This window comes from Podarcis gaigeae, assembly GCF_964106915.1.
Source record: "Podarcis gaigeae genome assembly, chromosome: 11".
Lineage (NCBI taxonomy): Eukaryota > Metazoa > Chordata > Lepidosauria > Squamata > Lacertidae > Podarcis > Podarcis gaigeae.
Window position 1 is genome coordinate 33895110 of NC_139687.1, and position 14198 is coordinate 33909307.

Genomic DNA, 14198 nt, shown 5'->3' on the forward strand with positions numbered 1-14198 from the left:
CCGGAAGTACTGGAACAGGTTACTTCCGGGTTCTGGTGCTCGCGCATGTGCAGAAACACTAAATCGCGCTTTCCGCAGAAGCACCGAATCGTGACATGCACGTGAGCAGACACGGTGCTGCAGGTTGCGAATGCTGCGGGTTGCGACTGTGCCTCCTGCACGGATCACGTTCGCAACCCGAGCGTCCACTGTAAGTCTGTCTTACTGTCCCGTCCCATTCCCCCCAGTAGTCAGTAGTGTAATTTGATCCCCAGATGGAATCTGATAAGGAAGGATCCAAATTTCTTGGCTGACCTTGCTAGCTAAGCCAAAACCAAATATTATGGCCGTCTTCTTATCCCCTTTGCCTGCTGTTTTAGCTGCCATGTGGCTAATGCACTTGGGATCCTTAACTGATTGGCGTAAGGAAGGCACAGAACTTACATGCCTGACACACACCCTCCCCTCCCAACTTGGTTAAAGTGCCCTTGGTGCTTCTACCAGTTATGGTTCAAGTAAGCTCAGCTGCTACTTTAAAAACAATATAGACATATATTTGCACATAACTGGGGAGTTCCATGTGTATGTAGAAATTGCTCCCTTATTTTTGGATAGCCTTGTTTTACTTCCAAATTGATAAGCACTCAACTATCTGAGTGAATGAATGATGAAATAAAATATGTCAATTCTGTCATGTGCAGAAACCCTTCAAAAGCATATTGTTTACTTCAGTCTCTTCAGTGATCCTGACTGCTCTTTTGTTTGTTTGTTTATTAATTAAATGGTTTGGTTTGGTTTTTAGGGTCCACCAGGAGGCGGGGGGCCACCGGGAACACCCATCATGCCTAGTCCAGCAGGTATCCCAATTTTAACCAGAAAATGTCAAAGCAATGCGAAATATTTTTTAAAAATGTACGTAATTTTTTTAAATACTGGAAATGCATGATTTAGGCAACAAATAATTAAAATGCATACACAGGTAAGAGAAATGTATGTAATTTTGCTTAACGTTTCAGCAATCACTTTATGATTCTGAACCACTTCCATCTTCCTATACATGGATGCAACTTATAATTTTATTAATTATGGAAGACTAACACAGCTTTAGGGACGCGGGTGGTGCTGTGGGTAAAACCTCAGCACCTAGGACTTGCCGATTGCTTGGTCGGCGGTTCGAATCCCCGTGGCGGGGTGTGCTCCCGTCGTTCGGTCCCAGCGCCTGCCAACCTAGCACTTCGAAAGCACCTTCGGGTGCAAGTAGATAAATAGGGACCGCTTACCAGCGGGAAGGTAAATGGCGTTCCGTGTGCTGCGCTGGCTCACCAGATGCAGCTTGTCACGCTGGCCACGTGACCCGGAAGTGTCTGCGGACAGCGCTGGCTCCCGACCTATAGAGTGAGATGAGCGCACAACCCTAGAGTCTGGCAAGACTGGCCCGTACGGGCAGGGGTACCTTTACCTTTACCTTTAACACAGCTTTATGAATCATTCTTTCAAACCTGAATACGTCCCTTTGGTAGAGCATCCACAACAGGCAGAAATTACCAAGAAGGCAAGAACTGTTTGCCTTTAGCCCAGTGCCAAATTGTGTCTGGATGCTTGTTAAATCATAGCTGGTTCTCCTCTGTACCTCTTCAGTTCTTCCATTTTGAAAGGCCAGACTTCTCATTGTCATTGCGTCTTGCACAAACATTGGGGAAGTGCCTTTTCACGAACCATTAATGGAGCAAGCAAAGCAGATTGGATATTGGTGCCCTTCAGTTTGAATGCTAATGGATTCTCATCTGGGTTCAGTTATTTTCCATGTTAAAAGAAGGAAACTGCTGCTGGTCCATGCCTATGCAATATTTGCTCCTGTTTTCCTTTTAACATCTGCAACAAATCCCTTATCAAGCATTTGCTCACAGTCCAGCCAAATGCTGCTTATAAGCAAAATACATTACAGTTGATGTTAACAATGATGTGTACTGTACATCCAATTTGAGAGCAGTTCTGAAATGTGTTCTTCCGTGGCACTGTAAGCATGCCTTGAATTAATAGCTCATTGTATTCACTGGCTGTTTTCCATTGAAGATGTGTGACCTCCTAAATATATTTTTGTTTCAGATTCAACCAACTCTGGAGACAATATGTACACTTTAATGAATGCAGTTCCTCCTGGACCCAACAGACCTAATGTAAATATCAGAAATGAAAACACATATTTAAATTGTGCAGCTTAAACACTAGTGTATGAAACATTATTCTTGTATGTCTAATCTCCCTTTATGTGAAAGAACATGACTTATATACATGCCAACATTGCTCCACTAAATTTTCATTAATATAGAAATGTTTGCAGTGGCTGCTCCAAGGTCATACTCTGATGTAATGATGTTAACATAAATATTACTTATGTGAGTATCTCTCGTGGTTTAGGTAATTTCCTAGCTCTTTTTCTAGCTATTTCTGGAGATAATTATTTTTACTGTTTAAATACAATATTGACAGAAATAGAAACAAGATTGTTATTCATATTCCAGTTTTTACCTTGCATTTTATTCTTTACCATAGATTTATTAAGTGGTGAAAGTTACTTAATAGCATGTAGTATGATGTATTTTAACTTCCTGCAGTTTCCAATGGGACCAGGGTCTGACGGCCCTATGGGTGGATTGGGTGGAATGGATTCACATCATATGAATGGATCATTAGGTAAGAGTACTACACCTTGACTTCTTAACTCTGTGCTGAGTTCATTTCAGAATGGCTTGTTTTGAATTTCTTCAATTACGTTTTCAAAATTTTCTTTGCAGCCAGGGAAGTTGATTTCTAAATGGCAATTCTCAGGTTTCTAACAAAAAAACCCCCCTGACATACAAAATATATATTGTCTACTTGGGATTCCAATCGTGCTTTATAAATTAAGTTGCATGTGTTTTAGAAGTTAGAATAAAACTGCACAAGTGGAAAGCCCCAACACTGTATGATTCTGGAGTAAGGTTTCATGATAACATGCCAGGAAATTTAAAAGTCCTGGAAGTTCTCTCCTTAAAGTTAAGGTGAAAATAAAATAAAAAACAACTGAGGGTTGAGTTACAAAATCAAAATACTGAAAGAACAAGCAAGGGCAGAGTGGGAAAATCTGTTTATGCGGAGGGGGAGAGCTTTTGCTCATTTGGCAACTGGTGAGCTGTTTGCACAGGGCTGTTTTACTTGGGTTGACCACTTCTTCCTCATCCATGATAATGCAACTGGTTTCATACAGAGGTGTTGCCACAATACAGCAGACAGACGGTAAACAACTGTGACTTTTGTTCATTTCCCATGAGCAAGGATGTCAAAACAACAACTCCTCTGCTGGTGGTAGCATGCTCTGGGTGTGAATTTGCAAAAAAAAAAAAAAAAAAAAGGCAAGCAGAATGCAGAAAAATGGCTTACATCTTGTTTCAATTTACTTATCTTGGCTGTCCCAACTTGAGGTGTAGCAACTTCACAGAAACACAATAGGTAAAAAAAATAAAAAAAAATGGGGGGGAAAACAACTATCAATAGAAAAAGTTGAAAGCAGCAACGCATACATAAAATCAGTTCAAATCCAGGTCAGATATCCTGTCTGATATAGTGGGAGGGAGTTCCAAATGTTAGGTGGCCCAACTCTAAAGGACTGATTCGAACATCATGTGGAATGGACCTCCTGATAGAATGGTATCTGTGGGATTCCTTGATAGGCTCCCTAAGCTTCCCCTTTTGGTTTAACGATGACCTTAGCGGAAACTCCTGGTGTCTGGGTCCTATACCACTTTTCCAATTCACGCTCTAGCCAACCGGAAATCTTGCCATATTTGCTGATATGATGCACCTAGCTTCTTACTATGAAATAGCAAACACCCACACCTCCCATTACAACCTTTATGTGCCTAAGCCATAGCTGATAACTGATTTTATGCCTAAACTTGCAGCATCATGCTATTGATACTGATTTATTAAAAGGCTCATAATTGTGGCAAAATTTAAGGTATTCATGTTTGGAAAAGAATCAGTGATGAAATCCACAACTAAACTGAATCTTCATTTTAATTTTAGGCTCAGGAGACATGGACAGTATCTCCAAAGTAAGTATATATTTGATGTTTGGCACTGTTTTTCTCTCAAGCAGATTTATTACGGTGGTTAAACACTTAAAAACAAACGAACACCTTGTTTAAAATGTAGTAGTTGTTATTGGATTATCAACACTTTGAGGGCATTATGCAAACGAGATTATCATTTTTATAGAAGGCTGAAACTAAATCTTGATATGTGTTCCATTAAATGGATTTAGTTTATTGATTTTCCTGAACATAAGGGATTATTTTCCTGATTATCTCTAATCACTTATCCTATTTGTGATCAATGTACTAAAATGCATGTATTCAGTATTGATGATGCAAATGCCATAATCCAGACAGCTGCATTAAGCATGTTCAGTGCTTTTCCCCTTGCCATCCTGAAACTGCCATCCTGAAAATGCCACGTTCACAAACCAGAAGCTAACACCTTTTGGGGGCACATTTTGATTTTTGGTTTGTAGCCGGAGGTGACTTTAATAGGGATTCTAAGAGAAACTAGACATCTATTGGTGGTGCACTATGTGAGAGTATACATATATGTGGATGATAGAGGAAGAGCTCTGCTTTGGACCTCATATGGCAAATATAAAATATATGTCAATCACTCGTGAGAATTGAGGCAAGAATACAATGTGGCAGTGCTATGGGTTTTATATTTTCATCCTTGAATTCTTTCATTTACATAAAATAAGAATGAATTCACACATATAGCATTGGCTCTCCTGTTGTGTTCTTCAAATAGAACTCTCCCAGTAATATGAGCATGAGCAATCAGCCCGGGACCCCTCGAGATGATGGTGAAATGGGTGGAAACTTTCTAAACCCTTTTCAGAGTGAGAGTGTAAGTATTATATTTTATTTTTTGATTGCTACTGAATAACTTGCACGTTTATATTACTTTCAGTCCTTTAGAAAGCTTACAATCATGGCAATCAAACAAATTTGAACATGACGCACATCAGATTTTTTCAGAAGACAATCCAGAGTTTGACTGTTAGGACCTTTTTCTTTTAAAAGCTTGCTGTTTCCTGGAGACATTTTAGGCCATTGTTGTTCCACCATCTACTTGAGCTAAATGTTGTTGTTTTTTTGCAAATTTTCCTGCAGTTTATTGTGACGCGTTTAAAGAAAAGGTTGAAAATGGATTTTTGCAACCCGTCCATTTAGATGTTTGAGATGATAACTTTCACACAGTTGGCCGAGTTTATTTGGGATATGAAGGCAAAAGATGACTAGAAAAGATCCATAAAATACTGAAATAGTGAAAGCATCATGCAAATGGCATACACAGGAACATGAAAAATAATGTGTGAAGATTGTAGTATAGACTCTGCTTATGGATAAAATGGTTTTATGAAGTTTAAAATATAGACCTATCTATTGTATATTATACACCCACACACCAATTTTTAGCCTGTTATCAGGTATTGTGCTAGGATCACCGTGCTTTGGCAATTCTGACAAATTAGCTGTTTTTTTACTTCCTTCTTTCCACAAGTAGAGATTGTCTTGTTGACGATTTTGCAGAAAATAGTATAATGCTGGCATGGCTGTTCTCAAAAAGTTCCAATCTGTTTCTTCAACATTTTTCTGAACTTGTATACAGAATTTATTGAAGAGGGCTGAATTCGTAGTGAAGTATATATGGACCTGTCTGATACCTTGTTATCAGCAAAGGAATACAGACCAGTGTCACAAAGCAACAGATAATTTTCAAGCTCTTAAGTATTATTTGAAAGGGAGCAAAAAACCCCCATTGTTTCGGTGCAAACAGATTCGTTGTGATGGTGGAGACAAACAATTTTGAAAACTGCTTTACACTGCATTTGAAGTATGAAGATTGGCTATATGAAGATTTGCAACCTATATAGGCAAGGATACCATTAAGTAAAAGTGTCCCTACCATGCTGTGCCTTTGGGTTCAGTAACAGAATGAAGATGTGACCATGGTGAATGTGATATACATTTCCTCACATACAGTGTGTTGCCAAAGACTACCAGATATCTATATTGATAAATTGATGTCTGAGAAGACGATGCCAACCCATAATGGTCTATAGTCAACATGGTGTCCCTTCTAGATGCCTGGCCACACTCCCATCAGTCCCAGCCATCATGACCTCTGATCACAGATAATGGAAGTTGTAGCTCATCATGGTTGTGGTCCTTGCTCTTCCACCCCACAAATTATTAGGCTACTATGATGAAGCACACTTTGATGGGCAGGATTAGTGTTCTTTCCCATAGTGGGCATGCTGGACATGAAGAAAATAGACTTGCTACTGCTTGGATTAGTAGACTTTAGTACATGATAGGAACATGAAGGCAGTGCACTATAGCAGCGAGCAGATGAACTCTTAAACAGTGAGTTGTTCTTCCATTGTCATTCAGCTGTTCCACAGAGTCATGAAAATGTCATTGACAGAGGTAGATAATCCTATAATTCAGAATGAAATATATTTGAAAGTTGGGTTGGGATGGTTTGAGTTTTAAATAGGTAAACAGGTAAATATGTATTCCTGGGCATATTGTATTCCTGGGAGCACTTCATTCATGCTGGAAAATTGCTGCAGCTGATCAACCCTTTGGATTGGAGAGCAGTGGAAGACACACTATGCAGCAAAGAAACGGGCATGGGCTTGGATAGGATACTGCCTGGCTGTTTTGAGTTGCAAGGGGGAAAGGTGGGATATAAATATATAACTATAATGTAAGAATGGAATTAACTGTAATAAACACTTTGTTCCATTTTTATCCCACTTTTCAGCAAACCTTTATCCCAAAGCAGTTTACAATAATAAAAAAATCTAATTAAAAACACAATAGGGTGGGGGGTATGTCTTTTCCTTTAGACCTAATTATTAAACAGTTGTACACTGATAGGATGCCATAGTGATATCCTTGGATAATTAGCTGTTCATGTTTCTTCCTGTTCCTATTTTGTTGCAAATTAAAATAAACTTCCCTTGAGACACTAAAACATGAACTATAACCTTGTTGTGTGTGCTATTTTTGTACATGCTCTGAGTGTGCTGTTCCATTTTCTCTCTCTCTTAACATTACTGCATTGCCAAGTAATGCTCTTTTCCCATGAGAACATAGGCAGTTGCCACTTATTATAAACAATATTTTCAAATATGCATTTGTTTACTTTCTACTATTAGTGGAGAAAAAAGTGGAGTACATGTCTGCAAAGAACCACAAATACTTCTACATTATTACTGCTGGTTACTGAATTGTTTTTAATGTTCTGATTTTAATATTTGCTTATGTGATTTTATTGTTTAGATAAAATTATTTTTGAGTTAACATTATACAAATTAACCTAAATAAATAATTAGATGCTACTACTGATAGGCAACAGGGACTTTGCCAAATAAACATTAACTCAATGCAGATATGACTGATTAGCTAAATGGTGTGTAATAAGGAGAATTGTAGATAAAATTCATAAATTATTTTATCCACAGGCTGCACCTTTTTCATATGGCTATAAGTGGTTTTTCCTTTGTTTTATTTTATTTCTTGCATGATGCTTCCACTAGCTTTTCTATTTCATTGTGGATCTCTTCCAATCATTTAAAACCTTCTTGGCCCCTAAATATGGCAAAAATTATTAGTTATATTCCAAACTCTTCAAATGACATGATATAAAATTTTTGTTTAGGTCTGTTCTTTGAAATGCATCCCAACATTAGACTCTAACTTTTAGCCAATGGACATCAAGGGTATTGGCTACCTAAATCAACTGAAAAAAGTCATTCTCAAATGGCTGAATTAAAATATGTTCCTGAGCACATTTGTGTTAGTCTTTTAAGGTAATGATAAACAATAATGCCCTCTAGTGTTCATTCACAAATAATTTTACCTATTGCATTGAAGGTAGATATTTTCATGAGTCTTCAAAATATGCTCATACTCCATTTTTACGGTTAGATTTTGAACTCGTAATGAATCCTATATTTTAAAAAATCAGTTATGCTGACCCAGTTAATGGTTTTGCTCCATCTGGAATTAAAGGATGCCGGAACCACCAATTGGAACTATTTATGTTGAAGATGAATTTGATATACTTGCTACTTTGTTTGAATCAATAGACCTAAATTTGCCCTAATTCAAGCAAAGCTTCATATTTCCAGGACTATTGTGTGCTTTTTTCATTGGGTGTCTGTCACAAATATGCCATTGTATGAATTAGCAGTGAGAAAAATATCACTACAATTATTATTATTTACAAGGTGTAATTATTCAAAAATGAATAAAACCGGCTTAATGTAAAATCTGAGTTGTATCCAGCAGTGCCACTCAAGCTTATGGTAAAATTTCCATCAGCTGAATGGGAAGGGGAACAGTTGTTGTTGTTGTTGTTGTTGTTATTGATATCCCTGACTCCACTGCAGCCCTCCCCTCCCCAAATCTGCTCTAGAGGATTGCAAGTCCTTCCAGAGCAAGTTGGGTAGAGGGGGGAAGGGGTATAAGGGGGATTTTCAAAAGTGGCTTCCTTCTCCATTCCACGTACAGAAGACTTACTGTAAAAGATATAGCTCTTTTAGATTGAATCCCATAATACTGAAATAAATGTAGTTGTCCTTACCTCACAGTTCAGCATAATTCACTTAGAAATTGGATGGAACAAAATCAGTTTTGGAAAATGGGGAAGGGAGCTAAATGAATTGGCATGTGAAGTTATTTTATTGGATATATTATTTTGCCCACTCTTATAAGTTGCCCTGATACTGCTACCCACTGACTTTCTACTTGGCTGGTTTTAAGGATCTTAGTCCTGCTATACAGTAAATGAAGCTGAGGAAAACTTGGGAGCTTTTTTATGTGGATATTTAAAATCATTCTACAGTTTGACCTTATGTCTCACTGCAAATTTTACCAAGTCTTTGAGATGCAGCTGAATAGAAATCCAATTAAAAAGTTGTTTAAAAGACTTTCTCTGAATAGCTACCAAACATTTGCTAACCTACTGATATCCCAGCACACTGATTTCTCTGCTGCTTTCAGTGTAGCCATTAAGTATCAAAATCAGCTTTGTTGAGTTGCAACATCTACAGGAGTTCTGCCTAAAACTAAATACTGGACTTGATGTGGCATTTCAATTCACTTGGCACTTAAAACATTTAACTCTTTAGCAATGTGATTATGGGTGTCGGATTCAAGTGCTATGAATAAATACTGTGTTTCAAAGCATGTGTGCTAGTCCAGGTTCTGTGATGAAGTATGTGCATACTGTATTAAACAAAAGCCAAAGTATGCTTCTGAAATAATGCCAAATGAATATGGTTAATCATCAACAACTGTGCCCTAATGCTGTTAGGAGTGTCCTACTCTCATGTAGGACCTTGGCAGAGACACATGCCAGACTGGCACGTTCTCTACCTCCTGGTCAATCGTTCAGGAGCTTCAAAAGCTTTCTTCTGCCCAAACATCACAGTGACTAATGCCAAAAGGCATTAGCACACTCAGGGATCCGCAGAGTGTTCACAATTTGCATAACAGAACCAATAATGCACAGCATATAATACACTCTGAGCATTCTGACTTAGCTTCTGCCTCTTTCTCATCAGATAGCAAAGAGAGAAAACAAAGGACAATAGTCCCACTTCACGGAACACAGTAACACAAACATCCTGTCTCCGTCACTTCCCACACTGTGGAATGAAAACATACACCATCATGTGATAGACAGCAATCTCATGACTGCAAACATGGGGAATGAATCTCCAACAAATACATGGACAGCTGGTGCCCTCTCTATATGTTGTGAACTACAACTCTGATCAGCCCCAGCCAGCTTGGCTAATGGTCAGGGATGATGGAAGTTACAGTCCAAAACATCGGGGGGGGGGGTAGGTACCACACCAGCTCTTCTTGTCACCAAGAAGGCAAATAACGCTATGTGACAAAAAGTGTTTTATAAAGTGCTGAACACAATTTTCCATAAAGTTTATAGAGATCAAAACTCCGATTCTTATCATCAGCCCTCATTCACGCAAATGCTATCTTGCTAGTCTGCAAGATCTTGTTTTTTTTCTTTAAGGAATTCACCCAATTACAGATTTGTAACCTTGATAGTAGCAGAGTGTTTTGTCTTACCAGAGACTACTTACTTATATGGCTTCTGATACTATGGTAGGTAAGGTTAATTAGGAAGCTAGAAGTATGCACATGAACACCGCATGAAATCATGACTGGGAATCATGAGAAACTTGCATTCAAGTCTCACTATTAGTGGATTGGTGAATTGAGTTGCTGCTAAAATGTGAATTCCTATTTTTCAGTATTCCCCCAGCATGACAATGAGTGTGTGATCCATTACCAAGTCTCTTCATGAAGGCTGCACTGAGTTGGCCCTCTCCAGAGAGCTACTAAAGAAGAAAAATTACTCATCCCTGTGTACAGTTTAACAGAAACAATCTCAGCCACAATTGGACCCACCATTCCCCCCACCCCAACCATCTTTCCAGTTTTGTGAAGAAAGTGGGTCCTGATCTGGTTTCAGCAACTGTGTGGCACATCAGAGCTGCCCAAGACTGAACTGAACTGCAAACAGTTATCTGTGTATGTATATGTAGGGATAGGTGTATTATGTATGTGTGTGTTACAGAAACATAGATATGCGCACATACATATATAGACCTGCAGGACGTTGTAAAATATTATCACATGACATCTTAAGTAGAAATAAGAAATAGGGACTTTTATTCCATCTTTTTTCATGTTTACATTTTAACTATTAAAAGAACTGCTTCCCTCTCCCCATCTGAACTGTTCCGTGCTGTTTATATCACTGCTTTGTAAGTTATTTTTTTAAAAAGATCTCGGATAAGTTCTGTTTTTTGTCAATGTCTGCCATCATGGATAGGAATAAAATTGCTTTTAAGAGGGCTCTCTCTCATAAGGTTGTGTTCGATACCAATAACATGTGAATTGAAAACTACACTATCTCAAGAAACTGAAGAAACACATTAATCTTGCTTAACAAATAAAGCTTGTCCTTTGCCTAAAAAGTGAGAGAAAAGAAAATAGAAGGGGTTATTTTCTTGTTTCTTCGTAGAAGCCTAATACTGCGATCCTAAACATATTTGCATGGTAATAAGCTCCACTGGGATAAGTCAGATTTACTTCTGGTAATGTTGAGGATCAGGGTACAAATCCTTCAATATTTGTTTTCAAGGGAAGTCTGAGTATATCTCAACTTCTTTATCTATGCAGAGAAATACAACATTACTGTGTTGGGCTCTGGTTTGATTGCTGTAGCATCCAGCAATAAAAGTGGCAGGTTTTGACTTTCTGCCTTTCGAAAAAATAAAATCTATTTAGTATGATCTTCCATAGATGTAATAATAGATTTTTTTTTTTAAGTTATAGATTCTATTCTAAGGCATGCTTTTTCTAACAGTCCACAATTGTCTACTGGGATGACTGACACCCTAACTCCCAATTACCTGTTATAAGTTAAAGGCCTATTAACCTTGTGTTGGGAGGGGAGGAAAGTTTCTTGCCCTTCTTCAATGGCCCTTCAATCTCTCTTCTTCCTTACCCACTATCTGCAATTTCCCCTTATCTATAATCTTCCAATGTTTCTGAGACCATACAAATATTCAGATTACTTCATTTAAATGTAGCATCTTAAAGAGTAGCATCCTAAATGTAGCATCCTGAATACTTATAAATTTATTATGCAATAAGCTTTTGTGGACTAGAAAAAGTTTATGCCATAATAAATTTGTTAAGTCTCTAGTGTTTTTCAGGACAAAAACAAACAACAAACTTGGTTACCCCTTTGGAATGCAAGTCAGATTCCTTCGACTATCATTAAGGCCCAAATGACAGAGGAATTGCAACATGCAACACACGGGAAGAGAGAGCAAACATAAAGGGAAATTGTGAGAATTGTCTCCATCCCCTTCTATCCTCTGGAAGCCTCCTTTGGATCAAATAATCTTCCATGAATGGAAGGAGGAACATAGATCCCAAGTACGTCATGTTTTCATCTACTCTGTGCCTAATTTCTCCACTTCTGTTTGCACACTTCCCCAGTAAACCACATAAATTAAGAGCTAATAATGTTGTATACAACATCTAAAGGCACTGCTATCTATAAATTTGTGTTTTTGTCTGAATTGTTTTCTACTCCCTATTAAGTCTTTATAGAGGTTGGTAATATAGAAGACCAAATTGAAATAGGAAATTGTTTTCCAAATATTGGTTTATTTCTAACATTCTAGGCATCCAGTTATACTGTGTCTTATAGTCATATGCAAGCCTTAAAGCCAAGCCCCCACCCTGCCTTTGCCCCAGAGAAAGAAATGTATGTTTAGGCTAATTAAGACATGAATACTTTCTTCTGTGGGAATGCCGATAGAATTGTTTTAGCACAGGTCTGCATATGGAAAATTTTCACACAGTAACTGATCAATCATATGGATTTTTTTTTTAAAAGAGGAAGGTGGGTAGTTAAAAGAGCACCTTCCTTTTTTATCCTGCTTATACTTGTAAATTGTTCCTGAATAAACTCATAAGAATTCATGTCTGTGCCTCTCTAGGTATCCTTCAAAAAAAGTGATAAATGTTTAATACAGAGCTTTTTCTAATCCAGATCTTAATTATTTGCAGGCTTTTAAAAGGCCAGATGCAGACAGAGTATCAGGTAATGGAGACAGAATAACTGAAGTAGACAAGTGAATCATTTTGGGTGGGCTCTATGTATATAAACTGTTGAAAATGAGTTTAAAATATTTTCTTTGTAATTGGCATGAGGATGGTCTGAAGGTGAACATTCTCTCTCCCCTTCCCCCCCTATCTCCTGCTGAACTATCTTTAATGTCCATAAAATGAGTTGTTGTAACTTACAATGCTTCTTCTGCCAGCACTTGCCAAGTAATATGTCTCAGCCAAATCTGGATAAACGGTTGCATAAGAGTAAACCTATAGCACTGTTCCTTCAAGCTTTTGTTTCTGTGTCACATTTGCCAAGCTTATATCAGGAAGCCTATTCATTTTCATCTGTTTTTTCTTTTTCTTTTCATGGTTATCAGCTGAACATTTTCTTGCTACTTTCCTGGCTGATTTGGTACATACCCCAAATTCCTTCTCATCTATACATTGGGTCCTAGTTGAAAGTATTGTTGCCAGCATAACTGGCATCCTATAGGCACCTTATTTAGATGTCATTTAACATCCATAATGGACACAGCATTTGCCAATTGAGTTTTTTTAAAAAATAAAATAAAAGGAAAATAATTTAACACTAATTTAAACATATGGATCAAAATCCTCCTACAGTTGGTCATTAAGGACATCAAACATCAAATAATGGTTTGACACTTTGGGAATGAGCCTTATGCTCAGCACCCCCTTCAACCCTTCATGTACAATCCTGGTTGGCAAACCATAGTCTGTCAGTTTGAATGTAATGGCCAGCTATGTTTTCCTGCAAACCAGGAAATAACTCATCAAGCAGAACATGCAGAAGAAGGCAGAGAGGGAGGCGTAAGCAGAGAAACATCAAACCATGTTTGGTGTTGTGTGTGAAATGACCCCATTGAAAGCAACGGAGATTAAATTAGTTATTGACTATAGCAAGATTAAGGCTATTTGTAAGATCAAATTGGGTGTTTTGTATCCTTATGGATAACAACCTGGAATCTTGCATCAAAAAGAGAAGTTGGTTAAAAGTCTATCATCACTGTGATTATCTGCCAACATGTTGGATGTAAGTGAGGCTATGGAGTTAGATGGATTTGATGAGTTACTGTTAAGTTACTGTTAAGTTGTACCTTTCATTTGTGCCCTCACTTTGCCTTGGTATCACAAGTTTTAGCCAGTAACTATTGCACTGACTCTTCCTGAGTCCTTTAAATAATTAAAGTATTGTCAATTGGTACCCTGACTGCTATTTTCAAGAAATACACAAATGTTTATGAGGGGATTTGGCATGCAACGTTCAAGAATACCACCAAGCTCATGCTTAATGCTTCAGAAAGCTGTCTTGATTTAATTCATTGAAAGTCACAATACAATTTCAGCAGCAGCTGAAATATAGTCTGAATTGTTAAGGGTGACTTTGATAAATACTGGGTAAAAGGTAAAGGTCCAGTCAAAGGCGACTATGGG

The 14198-nt window shown here is 37.9% G+C and overlaps 1 protein-coding gene and 1 long non-coding RNA gene across 12 annotated transcripts in view; one reads left to right on the forward strand and one right to left on the reverse strand.

Annotated features, from left to right (window-relative positions):
• Positions 1-13316, forward strand: part of SSBP2 (single stranded DNA binding protein 2) — a 119344-nt gene extending 106028 nt beyond the window's left edge. For all 11 annotated transcript variants that reach the window (XM_083703299.1, XM_083703306.1, XM_083703302.1 and 8 more), the window contains 6 exons: positions 782-836; positions 2086-2156; positions 2595-2673; positions 4045-4073; positions 4813-4911; positions 10361-13316. In XM_083703299.1, the coding sequence (XP_083559425.1) occupies positions 782-836; positions 2086-2156; positions 2595-2673; positions 4045-4073; positions 4813-4911; positions 10361-10390 (363 nt within the window). In that variant the 3' untranslated portion in view covers positions 10391-13316. The remainder of the gene's footprint in view (positions 1-781; positions 837-2085; positions 2157-2594; positions 2674-4044; positions 4074-4812; positions 4912-10360) is intronic.
• Positions 1-14198, reverse strand: part of LOC310827398 — a 793036-nt gene that overhangs the window by 687194 nt on the left and 91644 nt on the right. The window lies entirely within an intron of this gene.